Source organism: Pan troglodytes, chromosome 13, assembly GCF_028858775.2.
Source record: "Pan troglodytes isolate AG18354 chromosome 13, NHGRI_mPanTro3-v2.0_pri, whole genome shotgun sequence".
NCBI lineage: Eukaryota > Metazoa > Chordata > Mammalia > Primates > Hominidae > Pan > Pan troglodytes.
In genome coordinates, this window is record NC_072411.2 from 132,530,458 (window position 1) to 132,552,883 (window position 22,426).

At 41.2% G+C, this 22,426-nt stretch overlaps 1 protein-coding gene across 50 annotated transcripts in view; it reads left to right on the plus strand.

Moving 5' to 3' along the window:
- Nucleotides 1-22,426, plus strand: part of SP140 (SP140 nuclear body protein) — a 189,072-nt gene that overhangs the window by 157,550 nt on the left and 9,096 nt on the right. For 46 of the 50 annotated variants that reach the window (XM_054679506.2, XM_016950644.4, XM_016950647.4 and 43 more), the window contains 7 exons: nt 2,719-2,784; nt 4,125-4,205; nt 6,266-6,340; nt 8,785-8,889; nt 10,972-11,114; nt 12,599-12,646; nt 15,746-15,787. In XM_054679506.2, the coding sequence (XP_054535481.1) occupies nt 2,719-2,784; nt 4,125-4,205; nt 6,266-6,340; nt 8,785-8,889; nt 10,972-11,114; nt 12,599-12,646; nt 15,746-15,787 (560 nt within the window). The remainder of the gene's footprint in view (nt 1-2,718; nt 2,785-4,124; nt 4,206-6,265; nt 6,341-8,784; nt 8,890-10,971; nt 11,115-12,598; nt 12,647-15,745; nt 15,788-22,426) is intronic. The other 4 variants (XM_016950651.4, XM_063791712.1, XM_063791707.1 and 1 more) reach the window with 1 other exon arrangement.

The following is a 22,426-nucleotide window of genomic DNA, read 5'->3' on the forward strand; positions in this document are numbered from 1 at the left end:
CTTTTAAAAAACTTTATATAAATAAGGTTTTATAGCATATTCTCTTTAGAGTGGGATTTATTTCACACAGCATGTTTTTGAGATTCATCCATATTGTTGGATGTCTCAGTAGTTTGTTCTTTTTCATTGCTAAGTAGTGTACATTATCTGGATATACCAAATTTTGTTTATAATTCTCCTATTGATGGACACCTCGAGTTTTTTAAGTTTTTGCTATTATGAAAACTCTGCTGAGTACATTCTTGGAGGAGTCTTCCTGTTTTTTCATATCTCTTGCATAAATACCTAGAAACAAAATTGCTGGGATATAGAGTAGATGCATCAGTTCTTTCCCCCAGGACCCATGAAAAGGATGGTGCAGAGCAAGCCCAGGTGGATGCTGCACTCATAGGTGTGTGCAGCAGCAGAAGAATGCTTCACTGAGGAAACCTATGGGATTATAAGGGGACCAATAGCAAACCTGCCCAAACCTTACCTCTGAGGGAGACATTATCTTTTTAGCTGGAATTTAAGCAATTCTCCTCTGGGGATATTAAGCAAATCTCCTCTGGGGATCTTAAGCAAATCTCTTCTGGAGGCATCTCCTCTGGAAAATTTCTAAGGAGGGAGATGTTCTCTACTTTATACTGGTCAGGGATACATTTGCCCTATAATCTGGAGGCTACATGATCTCTAGCTTCCAAGGCCGCTTTGGTATTCAAATATCCTTGAAGTGATACTCTGAGGCATGTAGAAATGCCATGGAGAATGGCCTCCCAGCAAATTCACCCCACATTTTTGCTTCTGGCAAATTTCCCCATGAAGACACCACCCCATCAGCCACTCTGATTATTCGGACCCATGGGTCCACACCCATTCAATTTTTTTCCTGCAACATTTAACAAATCTTGACCCAGTGCAGTGGCTCACTCATGTTATCCCAGTACTTTGGGAGGCCAATACAGGAGGATCACTTGAGGTCAGGAGTTCAAAAACCAGCCTGGACAACATAGCGAGACCCCGTATCTACACACACACACGTACCCACACACATTTCATAAACTGTAAACGATCTAGGTCCCTTATGACCACCTCTAGGGTACAAGTCCTTATGTGAGGGCGGCAAGTTAGTGCCTGGCTTTCATACAAGAAGCACAATCCCAAGGGCACACGTGGTGCTCCCAGAAGGGAAGTGTATACAATTGTTGGGCTTCCCTGAGTGGGATGTACATTAGTAAGGGAGAAGGTGAACAGTGTCTCCTACGTGGCTTCTGGCTGGCTGTAAGCCTTGGGGTTCCCAGTTCTGTTCATCCTTGATTTGTTTGTGTGTGGCTGGGGAGAGGGTGGGCATATGGGGGACTGCTTGAGGACAGTCTGTCCAATCTGTCCTATTTGTCCATGTCACCAACCAGGTGGCAGTCCCCCCTAACAAATGACTGAGAATAGTGGTGGAGACTATGTCTAGAGGGTTCTGTGTGGGACCTCAGAAGCTGGGCCCAGCCCCTGCCATCTCATGGCTGGTGCAGAGAGGCTGACTCAGCATTCTCAGAGGCGGGAGCACTGGAGTAGTGTGTTTTCCTTCTGGACAAAGGATCCTTGGGTTCTTCTGAAAGACAGATATCACCAATGCTCCTGTTTTCTCCCATACCTCTTTAGATGTCTGGATTTTTGCTCTTGCTTCACTGCTGCAAAATCTGCTATACCATTCCAGTGGCTGTACCTTCATCTTTTGCCCTAATTATCTCCTTTTCTCACTTAGACTTTCCATCTACAAAATTAGACAGAAGTAGAGGAAAAGCATTTTATAAAATGCGCCTGGAGTTAAATCTGAATCCCTAGGCACTTTGAAGGCCGTACCCACCAGGCTGGTAGGGGAAAGAATGAGGCATCATCCCTAGGAATGACCAGGGTCACAACAGAATCCTGAATTTTCAAGATAGGTCTACAGAACACTCGCGATCCCCACCACTTTTGTCCTGGTCACTATCCAGGAAGGAGATGATCCCTTTCTGGGGATTGCTCCCTTCAATGAGCCTACTGCCCTCCCATAGTGTGCGGACAGGAGGAGATGAGGGACAGTCAGAAAATCAGTGCACTGTGGAGTCACTTTTCTGATAAAGGGCACATCAGACTGCAAATGGTCCAGAGGCCAGATTCAGGACACTGATGAGTTTCTGGGGTCACCATAGCGTTCCTGGAGTCAGCTGCTCTGCAGCCTGAAGGAGGGCTGACAGTGTGGAGGCAGTGCTGAGATTATTTAAGGAAATTATATAGAAATTCTATAATGATTATGTAATTACATAATGAAAACTCTCCATATCAGAGTTCAGAATATCTCCCAATTTCCAATACAGAATATTATCCATGACACCATCAGCTTCAAGGAGGATGCCCTCTCATTGCACATTTGAATTTACACAACAAACACTTGAAAAAGCAACATGCAACAGCAGTTATCATTCACTCTAAGGTGCCAGCAAGAGTTAATTTTCCATTAAAAATTTTGTTCAAAGGAAGGTCATCTCCTGTAGTCTCTCCCAAGCCCATGGCCCAAGGCTCATGCAGAGGTAAAATATAACTCTGTACTCAACCTCCACGCTGCTACACTGATCATAAAGTATTTTGCCCCATTCCTGCAGACCAAAGTATGAAAAAAATCTTTAATACTATTGGCATATAAAACTCAGAGAATTATATTTATACCTCTGCATAATTAACTTTATTCTCTTTGGTTTGAAGGAAAAAAGAGGGGGCATGGCTGGAGCAGAATGAGAATGAGAAGGCAGAAAAACAGCCAACAAAATGGTAAGCAGGCAAAGTGAAGTAGTTACAGCTTTTGAGTTTATTAGGGCACTGTCCATTGTATTCTGGAAGGCCTGCAGTTCCCCAGGGCCAGAGTTCTGTACCTCCTGTATCCATTAGGATGTAGACTAACAGGCTGTGACAAAGAGGCCTGAGAATGCAATGGCTTCAACAAAATGGTTTCTAATGCATGTAATAGTCCAGAGGCCCACAGTTAATAGGGAGGTGTTATCATCCTCAGTATGACTTTCTTTCCTAGCTCAAAATATTTTTATTAATTTGGAAAGACATTCCTAAGAGGGCTAAATGAAGAAATCAGGGTGTATGTGTATGTGTGCACAATTTTAAAAATACATATATGTATAACCATATTTTATGTGAAATTCATACTTGTGAAGTATATTTTTATGTATCCTGATATATACATATGTAATTATTTATCTGTACATATAAAAAGACATAAATATAGAAAAATAGATGGCAGTTCATTCATAAAAATATATGCAGTGGTTACATTTGGTAGGTGTAATAGAGGTGATATTTATATATTTTTATCTGTGGTTTTTAAATGTATGTGTATATATTAAAATATTATAAATCTTCAACATTTTTAATGAAAAAGTGTTATTCAAAAAGTAACATATGCAAAAAGAAAAGACTAGGAGAATATTTTTGCCCAAATCATCATCTGGAGATAGCCATCCTCATCTGTGGCTATCTCCAATGGTGATGTTTCATATCATTTTATTTTCTGAATTTCCTGTAAATATATTTATTCTTTATAATCAGGCCCCTGAAATTTTCGAAATTTATTTTAGCCATGGTCTGGGGACTTCCATTCTTCTAGACGATGAAGGCTAAGTCTCATTTTCTAAATGATTGTCAATTTTGAATCAGTAGATCTAAATAGTAAGATTTTAGAGTCCTATTGAAAGTTATTAATTTTTACCGATCTTGCCAGTTGATGTGGCTTCCTGGTTGGTGGATGTGACAGCTTTGTTTGGAAAGAAAAAAAAGTGGCTGCATGCATTTTAAGAATGGCTGTTTTCAAATTGAAAATTTGTTTGGACTCAATCATTATAACATTTTCATTTAAGTCTGAATCATTATAACATTCTCATTTAAGTCTGTGTGTATGTAGACAAATTCTAAGAGACTTCAATGTGCAATTAAATCCTGTGTGTAACTTAAAAGTCGACACTCCCAAAAGCAGAAAATGCTCTGGACACCTGCTCGAGGGGATCCAGAATGAGACCCAGGACTCCCTCACTTGCGTTTGTTCCTGCCTGACAGCTGTTGTTCTGCCCAGTTCTATTAATACATTTTCCCCTGCCTATCCCCAGATAATAGCAAAGCCGACGGCCAGCTGGTCTCCAGTGAAAAGAAGGCGAACGTGAATCTGAAAGACCTTTCCAAGATTAGGGGTAAGATAAAGTTCGTCCGCTCTCCCTTTGCCCTACAGGTCAATACAAATTTTACTGAGGTATTGACGAGCCTAGATCCACCTTAATTGTTTACTCATCAAGCTTAGTCAATTGGAGAGCAGCGAAATCTAAAAAAGCAAACTCATTATAAACAGGGGTTGTAAGTTGATTGTATTCATATCATAGATCTTATCTGCCCAGTTTCTAAAATAGTTTTCCTCTGTGTTTTATCTCATTTTCCTGGAAATTCCTTTGCCTTAAATCATTGTTTTATTAAAATGGCTGGACCCGGTAAATTGTAAGCCGAATACAGGTTTATTCTCTCACTGCCCTTTCAAGTCCTCCTCCTAGATGAATTCTTTCCTGTCTTGAGCAAGCTCTATCGCTTTCTTGTTCCCTTTTAAAAACAATAAGAGTCTCATTTCAGTAGTTGGGACCTTTCTGACCTAGTATTAAAACTACAATGTCTTCCCCAGTTTAAAGCACCTTCGCTTCTTCAGCCTAGGCAAGCCTTAGTCTGGAACGCATATAGTTGGGGGTGACATGGTCAGTGTCTTCTCTTATTCTGTCTTGGCCCTACCCCCACTCCATAGCTGTTGGCTTGGTCCCATCCAGGATTGGGGAGGTAAGAGAGATGGGTGAGATCAGAGTGTGGAAGTGTCTTGCCTGACAGGTGCAGCCGTGAAATGACATTGCAAGTGGTTGATGCACAATCACTAGCTCTTTCTTCCATGAGATGCTTTCATCAAGTCCACTGCAAGGGAAGGGGAGGGGTCAGGCATCACAGCTTGACTTATTTTGAAAGAAATAGAGCTTTACTTCTACAACCTGGATGTGAGTGAAGGGCTGAACCTGGCATAATCAGTTCCACCAACTCTTTCTAAGGTTACATATGTGGCCTGGTGCATTGTCCTAGGATACGGGTGCTCAACTCAACCTACTTGCTTGGGACTTTCTCAGTTTTGCCCATGAGACTCTCATTTCCAAGCCATAGGTCCACTTTGGGTCTGATTGGTCCTTTTTACTTTGGTGGCCTAATATGCTCATGATATGCTTAGAATTTATAGTACTTAGGAATGCATAGGCTGGAAAATATTTCCTCATGGGGCCTACATGACCCTGATCAGCACCCCCAGATGGTGGTCATTGGATGGTGGACATCCAGCACAAGAAGGAAGGAACATTTTGTTTTCCTGCCTTGGAAAATAAAACACATTTGAACAATAGTAAACATTGAGATGCCCATTCACAGCCAATTAACATGCACTTGGGAGAATATCATTGGCTGCGGTGTCTGCCATGTCAATCCTTGATTACTATTTGGAATGAAGGCTGTGGAAGTCTCAGTTCTACCCATTCCTCATAGTTAAACTTCTTCTGATTAGTTTCTTAGATCCTAATATTTATTTTGTCCAAAGCCATGTGGACAAAGCCCTGGTCACATTTACTATTACTTTCAGCACGAAGGTACAAATATCTTCCCCCAATGTGACATGTGCAGCATACATCTCACCTATGGGACACCTAATAGGGTTTACCTTAACTCACAGAACTGTCATTTATTTGTGTCTCTGCTGAGAGAAACCGAAATGCCTTCATTTAATTTTGTAGTTTTGTCTCAATTTTCTCTGAATATTTTAGTTTCTGTAATGACGGTAATCATCATTTTGATCTTGCAAAGATTAAATAAATTAATGGATATGTAAGTGTTTAATGTGTATTATATGTCATATATATTTCAAATATATATGTTTGGAATGAAATATGAAATGAACCTTCAAAATATGGAATGAAGCATTAATACTTTTGCTTGAGATATACATGAAATACTGATTTCAATTAGTTTTTTTCCTAACATAAGAATAGGAAAATGAAATATAAAGTGAACCCAACATTAGCTATCTAATTCTTCATACCTTAAAGGCTAGGGTTTAAACTTTTTATTTATACATTAAACAGGCTTTTGGAAAGTTACATTTAAATGGAATTTTTGAAAAGCTGTAATATGTGTAATACAGCTGCTCATAAATGACTGTGATTATATTATTCTACTTTCTCAGGGAGAAAGAGAGGCAAACCTGGAACCCACTTCACTCAGAGTGACAGAGCTGCACAGAAAAGAGTCCAATCAAGAGGTAAAAAAGAAAACAGGAATGCACTTTCAATAACTAAACATCTAATTTCCTGTGCGGTACACTGTACTTTCAGTAATAAACCCATTTCCTTAATTGTTTTATGAGCTGTAGTAACTAGTGAGAAATGTATCCTATTTGGTCATTTTCCAAAATGTGTCAAGGAAAGAAGGAAGTAAGTTGGTGATGGATCTACAACCAGATCCCAGGGGCCCAGGGGCCACTAAAGTGCTACTTTCACTGAAATGATAAATTTCAAGGCTGGAGATAGTTCATTGCCGTATAAAGGGTATAACTCATAAGTGATTTAACTGACCTTCCTCTGACTACTCAGAAAGCCACAGGTTGCACACTAAGGGTGAAGCAGAGTTGTGGTTAGAGATCTGTGTCCTAAGACTTTCTTTTTCTTTGTGTGGGCTTAGGCTGATCATTTGACTTTCTTTGTCTCAGTTTTCTCATCTGGAAAGCAAGAGCGTGAATTAGGCCAACTATCTTTCTTTCTTTCTTTCTTTTTTTATTCTTTAAGTTCTGAGATACACGTGTAGAATGTGCAGGTTCTACAACCCATCATCTACATTAGGTATTTCTCCTAATGCTATCCTTCCCCTAACCCCCAAATCCCGACAGGCCCCGGTGTGTGATGTTCCGTCCCTGTGTCCATGTGTCCTCATTGTTCGACTTCCACTTATGAGTGAGAGCGTGTGATGTTTGGTTTTCTGTTCCTGTGTTAGTTTGCCCAGAATGATGGTTTCCAGCTTCATCCATGTCCCTGTAAAGGACATGAACTCATTCTTTTTTATGGCTGCATAGTATTTCATGGTGTATATGTGCCACATTTTCTTTATCCAGTCTATCATTGATGGACATTTGGGCTGGTTCCTAGTCTTTGCTATTGTGAACACTGCTGCAATAAACACACGTGTGTGTGTCTTTATAGTAGACTGATTTATAATCCTTTGGGTATATATCCAGTAATGGGACTGCTGGGTCAAATGGTATTTCTGGTTCTAGATCCTTGAGGAATCGCCACACTGTCTTCCATAATGGTTGAACTAATTTACACTCCAACCAACAGTGTTAAAGCTTAGCTATTTCTCCACATCCTCTTCAGCATCTATTGTTTCCTGACTTTTTAATGATTGCCATTCTAACTGGCGTGAGATGGTATCTCATTGTGGTTTTGATTTGCATTTCTCTAATGACCAGTGATGATGAGCTTTTATTCATGTTTTTTGGCCAGATAAATGTCTTCTTTTAAGAAGTGTCTGTTCATATCCTTTGCCCACTTTTTGATGGGGTTGTTTTTTTCTTGTAAATTTGCTTTAAGTTTGTTGTAGATTCTGGATATTAGCCCTTTGTCAGATAGATAGACTGCAAAAATTTTCTTTCATTCTGTAGGTAGGCCAACCATCTTTCTTTTTAGTCCATCCTGGTCCTAATAGTCTGCCTTTCTAAAAATTTGTCTCAGGACCAAGGACAGCTCCCCCGTTTATCATGACTTCTGTTGCCCAGGCTGGAGTGCAGTGGCGTGATCTCACTGCAGACTCCACCTCCCAGGGTCAAGCAATTCTCCTGACTTAGCCTCCCAAGTAGCTGGGATTACAGGTGGGCACCACCATACCTGGCTAATTTTCGTATTTTTGGTAGAGATGGAGTTTCGCCATGTTGGCCAGGCTGGTCTCGAACTCCTGATGTCAAGTGATCCACCTGCCTTGCCCTCCCAAAGTGCTGAGATTACAGGTGTGAGCCACCACGCCTGGCCCTACACCTTTGGTTGGAAGGGAAGGATTCACTGCTCACCCTCCTGGAGTTCCTTTGAAGACCTTTCACCCCCTTCTCTGTGAAATCAGGTCTCCAGTCCCCCACCTGCAACCCCATATAATTTTCAGATTATTCTAGAGCTCCCTGAGCTCTTCTCTTAGCTATGGGGAAAGCAGACAGGACAGAGAAATGAGCTAAAGCAGAGAACAAAAATAGAAGGCAGACATCATCTCCATTAGGTTATCCCATCATTACCCTCTCCCTGCTTGCCCCGTCAGTGTTCAAATGGGGAGACTGAATATGATCTCTGGCTTCATCTAAGGCTGCCTACCTGCAGCAAAACAGCATAGCTGGAGAGCTTCTGTCAGAACAGTGACAGCAACTGTGTTTCATTGTCATATAAGAATCAGTGGAGCTTACGAGATTAGGAGTTAAACCAGTTTTACTGAAGTCTAATTTCTCTGCTAAAGCATTCTATTTTGTGTGAAATTTGAAAGGTGAAATTGGGGTAGACATGCTTTAATTATGTATCAAAAATGCCACTTGGAAGAAAGACTTTGAAACTCTAGAGGTTTTTGGAATAGAATTTCCTAAGTATCCCTCGTGTCTTTATAGGAATTACCTCAGTAGGGAGGGGGGACGTGCCTTTGCAAAGTGAGACAGAATGAAGAAATCCTCTCTTTCAGCTTCAAGAAAGCACAAAGATGAAACTGTGGATTTTAAGGCTCCTTTGCTTCCAGTGACCTGTGGTGGGGTGAAGGGAATTTTACATAAGAAGAAATTGCAGCAAGGTAGGTTTTATGGTCTTCTTTAATTTGCAGCTCCTAACTGAAGGCATCACAAGTAGTGGGGAATTATCATGTGAATTACACATCATTCAAGGAGTTTGGTCCCAGTTTGGCTTGAGGGAAGGAGGAAGGGGTTTCTAAGATGACGTTTACAGACTTTAAGAAATCGCAACCATTAGATGCTCACTTGCACGTGGAATGTCCAGAGGGTGCCCAAAGAACCAAAGAGAAGGCAGGAACATCAATTCACAGATGGAAAATGTCACGTATTTTACTTTGAATCAGACAGAAAAATGAAGAGGCCCTCAACCTCGACCTTCATATTCTCTCTCCCTTCTGGAGTGCCATCACCAGGGCAGGGTGCTTGGTATGGGGAGATGATCACAGAATTTGGGATCAGAAAGCCTGAGTTCCAGCCTTTGCTGTTCCAGGAGTGACTGTTCCATTCTGAGTAGAGAAGGGAACCTTTCTGAACCTGAAATGTCTCATCCAAGAGAGGGAACAATAATGAAAAACCTGCCTCATGATGTAGCTGTGAGAATTAATTTGCATATTGATGTAAAATATGTAAATTTACATGTTTTTACTGTAAATTATAAAACTTTGCCAAAAAAATGTCTATTAGAATGGCCATCATCTCAGACCAATCTTAACATGACTCTTTGGATGTCAATTAACAGAAATGTTTGCATTGTGACTATTTCTAAACAGCTTTACTGAGATATAGTTCACATATCACACAACTCACCACTTAGAGTGTACAAATCAACTTTTTTTTGTATAGTCACAGAATTGTACAGCCATCATTATCCTCTAATTTTGGAACAATTTGTTCCCCACTGAAAAAAAGCCCATGTCAATTAGCAGTCAGTGCCCATTCCCACCTAAGCAGCCACTAATCTATTTTCTGCTCTATAAGTTTGCCTATTGTAGGCTTTCTAGAAGTGGAATCCTATAATACATGCCCTTTCCTGACTGCCTTCATTCACTAATTGTGATATTTTCAAAGTTCATCCACAATGAATGTATTAGTATTTCATTTCTTTTATTGACAAATAATATATTTCATTGTATAGATATACCACACTTTGTTTATAAACTCATCATTTGGAACTATTTTCACTCTTTGGCTATTATAAATAATGCTGTTCTGAACATTTGTGTAACAAGTTTTGTGTGAACATATTTCAGTTCTTTTGGGTATATATTCAAGAGAGGAATTACTACATTGTATGGTAATTCTATGTTTAATTTATTGAGGAATCACCAAAGTGTTTTCCACAGTGGCTGCACTATTCTGTATTCCTACCAGCAATGTATGAAGGCTCCAATTTCTCTACATGCTCACCAACTTTGTTATCATCTGTCTGTCTTTTTTTATTACTGTCATACTGTCATCCTAGTGGGTATGACATGGTATCTCATTTTGGTTTTGGTTTGTGTTTCCTTAATGGCTAATGGTGTTGAGCATGTGACTATCTTTTACATATAAATTAAATTTTTTATCAGATAACATTTCACAATTAGTTTTTTAATATCAGCTACCCGTGATTGCAGGGATATGAAAATTTCTGTTTAATAATGCCACTAGACTGCATAAAACATGTTATAATTGAGAGTGCAGATGTTGCGGGAGTGACCCCCTGAGCCACAGGGCACCCATCTGAGACCGTAGCCCCAAGTTGAGGATTCTGCCTCCAACATTGCCCTCACAGCCATCTGGAGACTCAGGCCTGGCCTCTACTTCCAAATTTGAATAGCAAGTTGGAGTCCTCTCATCTTTCAGAATCACTTGCTTTTCCTTCTGTAAGTGCTTTTGAAATGCTTAAAAGGTTGCTCTTGATGATAACCATCACTCTCCTCATGGATGAAGGTCAAAGAAATGTGCACCCCCACCAGGAAATATCCTTAGAGGGGATTTTCAGGCTGGATTTGGGGCCTCTGTAGTCTGAGAGGGAAGGCCAGACTCTCCTGCTATTGATCTTCATCGCAAATTGGGTGGCTCTAGATCCAGTGTGGTGAGTGGCCACAGTCTGTGCGCTGGGAACAAAGAGGGCTCAGGATCAAGTTACCCTGGTCTTACAGGAATCTTGGTGAAGTGTATACAGACTGAGGATGGAAAATGGTTCACCCCCACGGAATTTGAAATCAAAGGAGGCCACGCAAGATCGAAGAACTGGAGGCTGAGTGTGCGCTGTGGCGGGTGGCCCCTACGATGGCTGATGGAGGTATTCCAATGACAAGGGGCCAGACCTGTGTCCCTTCTTGTTCCCTAATAATGAGGAGACTGTTTATTCACCAAATATTTGTTAGGTTATAGCTAAAGCCTTGATGCCAGTGGGTTTATCCTCTCACTCAGGAGAGAGGGACCCCACATTCATAACCACACTACAGTGCAACACATTGACGTTGTACCAGGGGCTCCGTCAGGATAGACTCAGCAGCTTGGAGGAGGAAAGGGTCATTCTGACTAGGGTGCATGCAGACAGCTTTGTGCACTGAAAGAAAGAAGGGAGTTGACAGTCAAGCAGTGGAAGAAGACACTTCAGAGAAAGAATGGCATAAAAGCCAGAATGCCATGAAAACCAGAACCATGGCAAAAGTAGCTCTGTGGATTTAGGTAGCACAGGTTGTGTGCAATTAGGTATAATTTAACAATTGGGGCTGGTTGTGCAGGGCTTTAATGCCAGGCTAAGGAGTTTAAACCTGTAATTGAGATAACAAGGATTCAGTGAAATCTTCTAGGATTGGAAATGACATTTAAAACAATATTTTATTTTATTTATTTATTTTTTAGGAGACAGTCTCACTCTGTTGCCCAAGCAGGAGTGCAGTGGCTCAATCTCGGCTCACTGCAACCTCCACCTCCCAGATTCAAGTGATTCTTGTGCCTCAGCCTCTCGAGTAGCTGGAACTACGGTTGTGCACCACCATGCCAGGCTAATTTTTGTATTTTTAGTAGAAATGGGGTTTTGTCACGTTGGCCAGGCTGATCTCGAATTCCTGGCGTCAAGTGGGAGGCCTCCTCGGCCTCCCAAAATGCTGGGGTTACAGGCGACAGCCACCCCGCCTGGCCGTAAAACAGTATTTTAGACAGCCATGGGGCTTTCCCCCTAGCAAACCTATACTCAATCTAGAATGCTCAGTTCAAGTGTTACCCCTTCCTGAATGTTCATTGATTGACCTGGTCATGGGCCATTGACCAGGCCTTCCCAGCGCTCCTGAGCCCTCTACTAAGGCCTTTCATTCACTGTTTTATATTTATTCTTTTGTGAGTGCTTTTTGTCCGTAGACTCCTTTAGGTTGTCCCACCTTCATGTGCCCAAGATTGATCAGAATTACTGATACCCAGTAGCAGGCAATGTGTGTGCTGCTTGGATAGCTCTGGTGTAAGAACTCCAGCTGGAGTGGCACTGGTGGGACTGGAAGAGAGGAGATAGGTGGTATGAGATTGTGAAGGAAAACCTCTTAGGACTTAGGAAAGAAGCACAAGAGAAGGGAAAATGGTCCTGAAGATGCTTTTCTGGCTTCTATTGATTGAAGTCTAGAAGAAGCACAGGTGAAGACAGGGAGATGGTTTCTCATTAGACACCTTGGATTTGAGCTGGCAGTGGAACACTCAGGTAGAAATATTTGGGAGGAGGTTGGAAATGCCAGACTCACAAAACGGAAACACAGGCTGACCATATACCTGAATCTTTTTGTCTTTCAGAATGGATTTCTGCCTGATCCTCCAAGAATACGTTACAGGAAAAAAAAGGTGATTATTACATAGCTTTATATAGCTTCTTGTCACATAACTGATTTAGCATGCACAAAATCTTATTTTATGGGGTCTGAAATTGGGTAGGAATAATTAAGCTTTCACCTTCTTCACTACTCACCTTAAAATACTTTTTGCATGTATTCCTTCAGAGTCGCTAATTTGAACACTAAATGTATATAAAGCTAGGTCCTGTTTGGATTCAACCATTTCATATGAAGATGATAAGGAGCCATCAGAATATACCTCCTGGGAGTGTTTTAGCAATAGATGCAGATGTCTTAAGAGTGTCCAAGTTGGAAAGTCAAGCATAGTCATGGGATACATAAAAATATTTCATAATAAGGTGAGAGGATCACCTTCAACTCAAAATTCAGATTTTTTTCATTGAAGTTACTATTTTCTAACTTTAGTGAAATAGAATGGAGCAGATATTTGCTCACATCCATTTGAGACATGCATGAAACCATATATCATTTAATGAAATCGGCAACAAAAAGAATATTTCTTTTCTGATCCTTCACATTCTCTTTCACCTTCCAAAAAAATGTACACACAGACACACAGAATGTCTTCTCAAGGTGAAATTATTTCCTGTTATCACAATGGTGCCACTGAGGAGGAAGATCTCCAGAGGCAAATGTATTTTATAGGAGGGGCTGACCAGGAAAATCTTTTATGTTGATGCCACCTCTTTGGCTCTACCAGAGGGACTGTGCAGACCTGCTTTTTATCTGTGAAAGTGATTTTTCCCTCTCTTGAAGAATGCAACAAACAAATAGATTAAGTGCAGTGTATATTCAGGACAAGGTGATGGTTTTTCCAAGACTGGGTGTGAATGAGAACCTGAGGAGGGGGAAGAGAAAAATGTCATCCTTATGCACTTTAGGTAGAAATACGCATTCAAGACATTCACAGACTTCTAAAACAGCTCACACATAGCTAGCCACTAAGCTTCATATTCCACTGGGAACCTGAGATGCGGGCCTTTACATTATCTGATATACTGGCTGATTTGAATTTTCAGCCACTGAGACATTTCATCCACTGGGTTTCCCGAAGGGAAACTATGATGTCACCTATTCAGTGACTACACTAAAGACCAGCATCTCTACCTTTCACTGGGTGCCAAGAGTAACTGAGTCTGGATGACCCAAATGAGCTGGCAATTTCCGACTAACCGACTCTCCCTCTATTCTGGGGTGCAAAACTTAGCAGCGACAAGGTGCAGTTGCCTCTATATGTTGTGTCTCCTCATGGGGGAGAACAGAAGGTCCCTTAAGTGGCAGATCCAGGATCCATTATGAACTCCATGGGTCCTCTGTGCCTCTCACAGCTTCTCTTACTTGCAGAGCCATTTGGCTTTAGGAAATTTCAGTGTCACTATGAGTGCCACATGATAGCATCTCTGCTCATGACAAGGGCCACATAGACCTTTTGGTGGCACCTGAGATATTGTAAAGCAATCTGATATACTCACCCAGAATAATTGTTGTATGATAATGTTTGCTTAAGAGCCTCCAGTGATTTCTAAGTGAATCAACATTCATTTATTCACCCACTCAACATATAATTATCAAGCACACACTAAATGCCAATGGCCATTACAGAAGATTGACCTCAAAAATTATTTCAGGCCAAACATGGTCACTTGAGCCTATAATGCCAGCATTTTGAGAGGCTGAGATGGGAGGATCATTGGAGCCCAGGAATTTGAGACCAACCTGAGCAACATAGTGAGATACCATCTCTACCAAAAAAAAAAAATTACCCAGACATTGTGGTGTACACCTGTAGTCCCACCTACTCAGGAGACTGAGGTGGGAAGATCACTTGAGCCTGAAAGGTCAAAGCTGTACTGGGCTGTGATTTCATCATAGCACTCCAGCCTAGGTGACTGAGTGAGACTCTGTCTCAAAAAATAAAAAAAGTTTTAAATTTATTGTCAACATGGATGAATTACAAATGGGGTGGGGTGGGAGATTCTAGACCAGTTGGAGAGGCATTCAGTGACAAGGTCATCTCTCAGGTGCTTGTCCTTTGAATCACACTTGTTTATGGCCTCTGGGCCCTGGGCTACAGACAAAAGCTAAGGCTGCCTGTATCCCAGAAGGGAAGGATGCCAAGTCATGTCATGGATATCCAAAAGCAATCTAAATAAATGTAGTGGGTTACCTCTTAAAAGTCAGTCAACCTGGCATCTTCTTGTGATTTGGATAGAAGGGAGAGGGAGAGAGTTTCAGGAAAAAGAGCTGCAGCACAGAGGACCTTGGAGGCATTTTATCACCAGGGCTGTGTCCCTAGGGGAGCTGCAGAAAGCAGTGTTCTTCTTGTCTGGGACACTTGCATGGCCTCTAGGACTCTGAGCCCTGTGGTCCCAGGAGGCTGTGGGAGATAAGTCCTCAGCCTGATTATTATTGAGGCTCCTCTGGGTGGGATGACACAAAGGCCAAGTTTAGGAAATATGCCTGAGGGCCCCTTGAAGTAAGAGGACAAGCAGAGCTTCTCTGACTTGGCCTGTGCAAACTAGGTCCAGACTCCCTGCAGGGAATGGGACTTGCATTGGGCTTAACGGTAGTACTTGCACACTTTTTATTCTTTCAGTAGATATATAGGTCCAAAAAATCAGATATGAGGTAAAGGGAAGACTGTTTAAAAAAATAAAACTTTAGGCAAAATAAAATTTATAGCATTTATTTGAGCAAAGAGCAATTCATGAATTGGGCAGCACTCAGAACAAGGAGAGGTTCAGAGAACTCTGCTGTAGCAGCCCAGACAGTGAGGCCAACACAGAAGTAAGACAGAGAAACTATATTTAATGGGTTATCATAGAAAGATGATAATTAGAGGTTAGATGGCAGATTCTAGTTGGTAAAATCTCTAGTTTCATTTTACTGTTTACATCAGGTTTCAGTTTGCTTACTTAGAAACTTAAACCACTGGAGCCACCCCAGCCTACTGGCCTTCTCTCTTCCCAATTATTTTTTAACAACTGGTTCCTGAATCCCTTCAAAGAATACTATTTAAATTTAAATAAGTGATAGATGGAAACATCACATTCAATATTATAAATCAATCTTTCTGTTTTTTCAACAGAGAATACTGAAGTCTCACAACAATAACTCAGTTGACCCTTGTGTAAGTACAAATTCTGAACTATGACCCCCAGAATATTCCACTCCTTTCTCCAGGCATATGTTCTGTGTCATGACTGCTGTTGCCTGAAGCATGTTCAGTCTCAGTTGGAGTATGCCGCTGTGTGAATTCAGTTGCATCACCCAAGCCAGGTAGATGTGCCTGGGCCTTGGATGTCTCATTATGAAAGCACCCTTTCCATCTGTTTCAGTAGAAACCTTCCAATGTCCTTATTTCCCCTGGAAAGTGAGTATGGGAGGCTTAGCTCCAGACCACTGAGGTCTCTTGAGACAGAGCCTGAAGTGGTAATGGGTAGGGCTGGCCTGGTGATTAGGGGGAAGGAACAAATGTGAGAGGATAACAGCATTTTCAAGTAAGTGGTGTGGATGAAAGGGAAAGTCCCAAAAATGCACTCCAAGGTGCAGGGAGAGCTGAAGATGGTCATAAGCATCAGCCAGAAGGAACAGACCAGGCCAAGCTATTATGTTCAAGGTGTTGATCCTGTCATTAGCCCTGTAAAGGAGTACATACAAGGCAAAGGGTCCTTTACAGAGCTCGTTTGGATGGTTTCAGGGAAGCCATTAGGGCGCTCAGCTGGTTAGGACTGAAACCATCACGACCTAGCAAATCCTGAGGCATTTTAACTCAACTGCTTATCTGGTACTCAGTACCATGCAGACTTTCTGATGCCACAGGCCCTATCCATTCTCTGCTTGCTATATGACTGCCTGCTTTGGGTTCTGCCAAAATCATGGATAAGTCCCTTCTCTAAATGAAATTGTGATTTGATTCTTTTCATTGCAGGGAGATGTCTGTTTTAGGCAGGGTCACCTTCTTGCACAACTCTGGGGGACAGCACTCACATAGAATATCATGCAATAGCACTGACACATGATACTTAACAGAGGAGGGATACTGAAATAGTTTTATACACACCTTACCTCCAAAGCAGTCCTCCAACCAGATTTAGGTCTTTTCCACACTGATTTTGATGTCTGGCCAACTGAGGGACTTTTCAATAACTAAAACAGCCCTGGAAGTCAGTGTTTGTGTGGCTGATTTTGGATGGACTAGGCATGGAGGTTTAGGTTTCACAGCTCACAGCCAGATATGTGTGGGGAGAAGAGGGAAACAGTTCCAGCAAAGGTATGGTCACCCCTGTTAATAATTTTTCCAAGGCCAGTAACAACATTGACTTATAATATCCCCACGCCTCCATAACCAGACTTTGCTCAGGTTGAATCTCATATTGTCCTGCAGCCTGGAATCACTTGAAGAGCTTTAAAAAAATATTGTTTCCTGGATCCCACTTCTGGGGAAATTATAATTTAATCATTCTGGACTACGTATGACTTGAACATTAGGATTTGTTTAAGATCCCCAGATGTACTAATTCTGATATATAGAATTGCCCATTCTGTCACCTAAAGAATACCAGTGCCTGTGCCTCAACCCTGACCCATTGATTCAGAATCTCTGGTGTTGGGTTCAGGACATTAGCATTTTATATACTCTCCTGAGATGAGTCTAATGTACAGCCAGGTCAACAACCAAAGAACCAGAGAAATTAAATCTCTTCTTGAAAAGATATGGGTTTGGAGAACAAAATGGCAGATAGGAGGCAGGACTAACTTGCTCCTCCTACTCAGATGGACAGAACAGCGTGTTGAGACTCACACTGTGAACTTTTGCTCCAAGAACCACTGCAGGAATATACCAGCAAAACTGAAGGAAGTCACACACCCCTTAAAAGAAGTGGCTTGCCACTGCAAACTCTGTGAGACAGCCAAAAAACTATGAGTCCTCAAAGTGTGAGAGGGAAAAAGTCCACCTCTGAACACATATCCTCACTGGGGAACCTGGAAATCCAGATCACAGGAGAAGGATTTCACCTAACCTAGAGCTGAAATGAATTTAGAAAGCTGGGTGAAATATAAAAATAGAATAAGCAGCAGGAAGAGGTGCCTTCCCCTTGGGAAATCCCTATAGGCATTTCAGTCCCCAGGGAAGCCATTTCTGACTTTATCTCACAGTCCTTGGGGAGGGCAGCCAGTACAATTTGCGGAGAGCCATGGGGAGAAGGAGGCTTCCAGCTGAACTCTGTAATAATTTTAACCAAGCACAAATTTTCCTGGTCAGAATCTGGGGGTGTGAACCTAAAGTACAGATATAAGCACAGAAGCCATGGCAGGCAGGGAGGGGTGAGAACTGAAAGCCCTGCTTGCTTTCTCAATGGGGGCGCTTGTTCCTGGGGCAAGATCTTAGCTCCAGGCAAAGGAGGCCTGGATATAAATTTGGCTCTGTTGGCTGTTGGGCACCACAGCGGGAGTGAGACTGGCCTTCCTGGCTGCCTGGGTGCTGGGTGGAGCCTGTCACTGCTGGCTTCCCTTACTTATCTGGTGAACTGTATGAAGCAGCAGAGGCAGCCATAATCCCCTCTGGAACATAAATCCATTGGCCTGCGAGCCACCCTCTCATCCCCCACAGTGGCCACAGCAAGCCCTGTCTGAGAATCTGAGCTCAGACATACCTAACCCTGCTCCCAGCTGATGGTCTTTCTCTACCTGCCCCTGTAGCTGAAGACAAAAGACATGGACTCATGGGAGCTCTGTGACCTCACCCATCACCTGAGAAACCCGAACACTTATCCAGTGAACTTAGGTCAAGCTTGTATCCCCCTCATATTACTTGCAGCTGATGCTGTCTTGAAAGTGCCACCTCCTGGCCAAAGGCCAGCCAACTAAGTCATTACAGCCACTCATAACGGAACCACCTTGCTCCAGGAAGGAGAAAACAACAGCTAATTATACTGCCTATAACCTCCTGGCTAACCAGAGGTCCTGAGTCTGTCTGTGTGACAACTTCACTGCCGGCATAACCAGCATTTGAGAAAACCAGTGTACTAAACAAAACTACAACCAAGGACTCTCACAGAATCCACTTCACTCCCCTGCTACCTCCACTGGAGCTGGTGCTGGTACCCTTGATTGGGAGAACTGAAGACAGATCATATCATAGGACCCTTTGCAGATACTCCCCAGTACCAGCCCAGAACCCAGTAGCTCTGCTCTCAGGAAGTTTGGCTCTCAGGAAGCCCCATCCCTAGGAGAGGGGGGAGAGCACCACATCAAGGGATCACCCTCTGGGACAAGAGAATCTGAACAGCAGCCTTGAGTTTCAGATTTTTCCTCTAACATAATCTACCCAAATGAGAAGGAACCAGAAAAACAATTCTGATAATGACAAAACAAGGTCCTATAACACCCCCAAAAGATCACATTAGCTCACCAGCAATGGATCCAAACCAAGAAGAAATCTCTGAACTACCAGAAAAAGAATTCAGAAGTCAATTATTAAGCTACTCAAGGAGGCACCAGATAAAGGTGTAAGCCAATTTAAAGGAATTAAAATAATAATACAGGATATGGATGAAAAAGTCTCCAGAGAAATAGATATCATAAATAAAAATCAATCACAACTTCTGGAAGTGAAAGACATACTTAGAGAAATACAAAACACAATGGAAAGTTTCAACAATAGATTAGAACAAGTAGAAGAATGAACTACAGAACTCGAAGACAAGGGTCTCAAATTAACCCAATCCAACAAGAAAAAATAACTTTTTAAAAATGAACAAAGCCTCCACGAAGTTTAGGATTATGATAAATGACCAAACCTAAGAATAATTTGTGTTCCTCAGCAAGAAATCTAAAAGTTTGGAAAACATATTCGAGGGAATAATCAAAGAAAATGTTGCTGGCCTTTCTAGAGATTTAGACATCCAAATACAAGAAGCTCAAAGAACATCTGGAAAATTCATCATAAGAAGATAATCACTCAGGCAAAGAGTCATCAGGTTATCTAAAGTCAAGATGAAGGAAAGAATCTATGAAGCAAAAACATCAGCTAAACTACAAAGGAAAACTTATCTAATGATTAGCAGACTTCTCAGCAGAAACCCTACAAGCTAGAAGGGTTTGGGATCCTATCTTTAGCCTCCTTAAACAAAATAATTATCAGCCAAGAATTTTGTATCCAAGAAACTAAGCTTCATAAACGAAGGAAAGATAAAGTCTTTTTCAGACAAACAAATGCTGAGAGAATTCACCACTACCAAGCCAGTGCTACAAGAACTGCTAAAAGGAGTTCTAAATCTTAAAACAATACATCAAAATATACCAAAATAGAACCCCCTAAAGCATAAATATCACAGGGCCTATTAAAAAATAACACAATGAAAAAGATAAGGTATTCAGGCAACAGCTAGCATGATGAATAGAATAGTACCTCACATCTCAATACTAATGTTGAATGTAAATGACCTAAATTCTTCACTTAAAAGATACACAATGGCAGAATGGATAGGAATTTACCAGGCACCTGCTGTCTTGAAGAGACTCACCTAACACATAAGGACTCACATAAACTTAAGGTAAAGGGGTAGAAAAAGATATGCCATGCAAATGGACACCAAAAGTGAGCAGGAGTAGGTATTCTTACATCATACAAAACAGACTTTAAAGCAACAACAGTTAAAAAAGACAAAGAGCGACCTTATATAATGATAAAAGGACTAGTCCAACAGGAAAGTAGTGCAATCCTGAATATATATGCACCTAACTGTGGAGTTCCCAAATTTATAAAACAATTACTCACTTTGGGAGGCCGAGGTGGGTGGATCACAAAGTCAGGAGATCAAGACCATCCTGGCTAATGCAGTGAAACCCCATCTCTACTAAAAATACAAAAAAAAAAAATTAGCTGGGCGTGGTGGCAGGCACCTGTACTCCCAGCTACTCAGGAAGCTGAGGCAGGAGAATGGCATGAACCCAGGAGGCAGAGCTTGCACTGAGCCAAGATTGCGCCACTGTACTCCAGCCTGGGCGACAGAGCGAGACTCCATCTCAGAAACAAAAACAAAAACAATTACTACTAGACCTAAGAAATGAGATAGACGGCAACAGAATGATACTGGGGGACTTCAGTACTCCGCTGACAGCACTAGACAGGTCATCAAGACAGAAAGTCAACCAAGAAACAATGGACTTAAACTGTACACTAGAACAAATGGACTTAACAGATATTACAGAACATTCTACCCAACAACTGAAGAACATACATTCTTTTCATCAGTACCTGGAACATTCTCCAAGATAGACCACATAAAAGTCTATCACTATCATAGGCCACATAAAAGTCTCAACAAATTTAAGAAAATTGAAATTATAGCAAGTACTGTCTCAGACCACAGTGGAATAAAATTGGAAATCAGCTCCAAAAGGAACCCTCAAAACCATGCACATACGTGGAAATTAAATAATCTTCTCCTGAATGATCACTGGGTCCACAATGAAATCAAGATGGAAATGAAAAAATCCTTTGAACTGAACGACAATAATGACACAAGCTATCGAAACCTCTGGGATACAGGAAAAGCAATGCTAAGACGAAAGTTCATAGCATTGAATGCCTACATCAAAAAGTCTGAAAGAGCACAAATAGACAATCTAAGTTCACACCTGAAGGAACTAGAGAAAGAAGAACAAACCAAACCCAAACCCAGCAGAAGAAAAGAAATAACAAAGATCAGAGAAGAACTAAATGAAATTGAAACAAAAAAAATACAAAAGATATATGAAACAAAAAGATGGTTATTTGAAAAGATAAACAAAATTGATACACTATTAGCAAGATTAACCAAGAAAAGACTAGAGAAGATCCAAATAAGCCCAACTAGAAACAAAATGGGAGATATTACAACCAACACCACAGAAATACAGAAGATCACTTAAGGCTACTATGAACACCTTTATGCACACAAACTAGAAAACCTAGAGGAGATGGATAAATTCCTTGAAATATACAACCCTCCTAGATTAAAGCAGGCAGAAATAGAAATTCTGAAGAGACCAGTAACAAGCAGTGAGATTGAAATGGTAATTAAAAAATTGCCAATACTAGAAAGGCCAGGACCAGATGGATTGATTCACAGCTGAATTCTATCAAACATTCAAAGAAGAATTCGTATCAATCCTACTGAAACCATTCCAAAAGATAGAGAAAGAGGGCATCCTCCCTAAATCATTCTATGAAGCCAGTATCACCCTAATACCAAAACCAGGAAAAGACATAGCTCATGTCAATAAATGTGATATACCACATAATCAGAATTAAAAACAAAAATTGTATGATCATCTCAATAAAGACAGCAAAAGCATTTGACAAAATCCAGCACCTTTTATGATTAAAACCCTCCACAAAATTGGCATAGAGGGGACATACCTTAAGGTAACAAAAGCCATCTATGACAAACCCATAGCCAACATCATTCTGAAATGGCAGAAGTTGAAAGCATTCCCTCTGAGACCTGGAACAAGACAAAGATGCCCACTTTCACCACTTCTATTCTACATGATACTAGAAGTCCTAGGCAGAGCAATCAGACAAGAGAAGGAAATAAAGGGCATCCAAATCAGTAAAGAGGAAGTCAAACTGTTGCTGGTCACCAATATGATCGTATACCTAGAAAACCCTAAGGACTCATCCAAAAACCTCCTAGATATGATAAATGAATTCAGTAAAGCTTCAGGATACAAAATCAATATATACAAATCAGGAGCACTGTTATATACTAACAGAGAC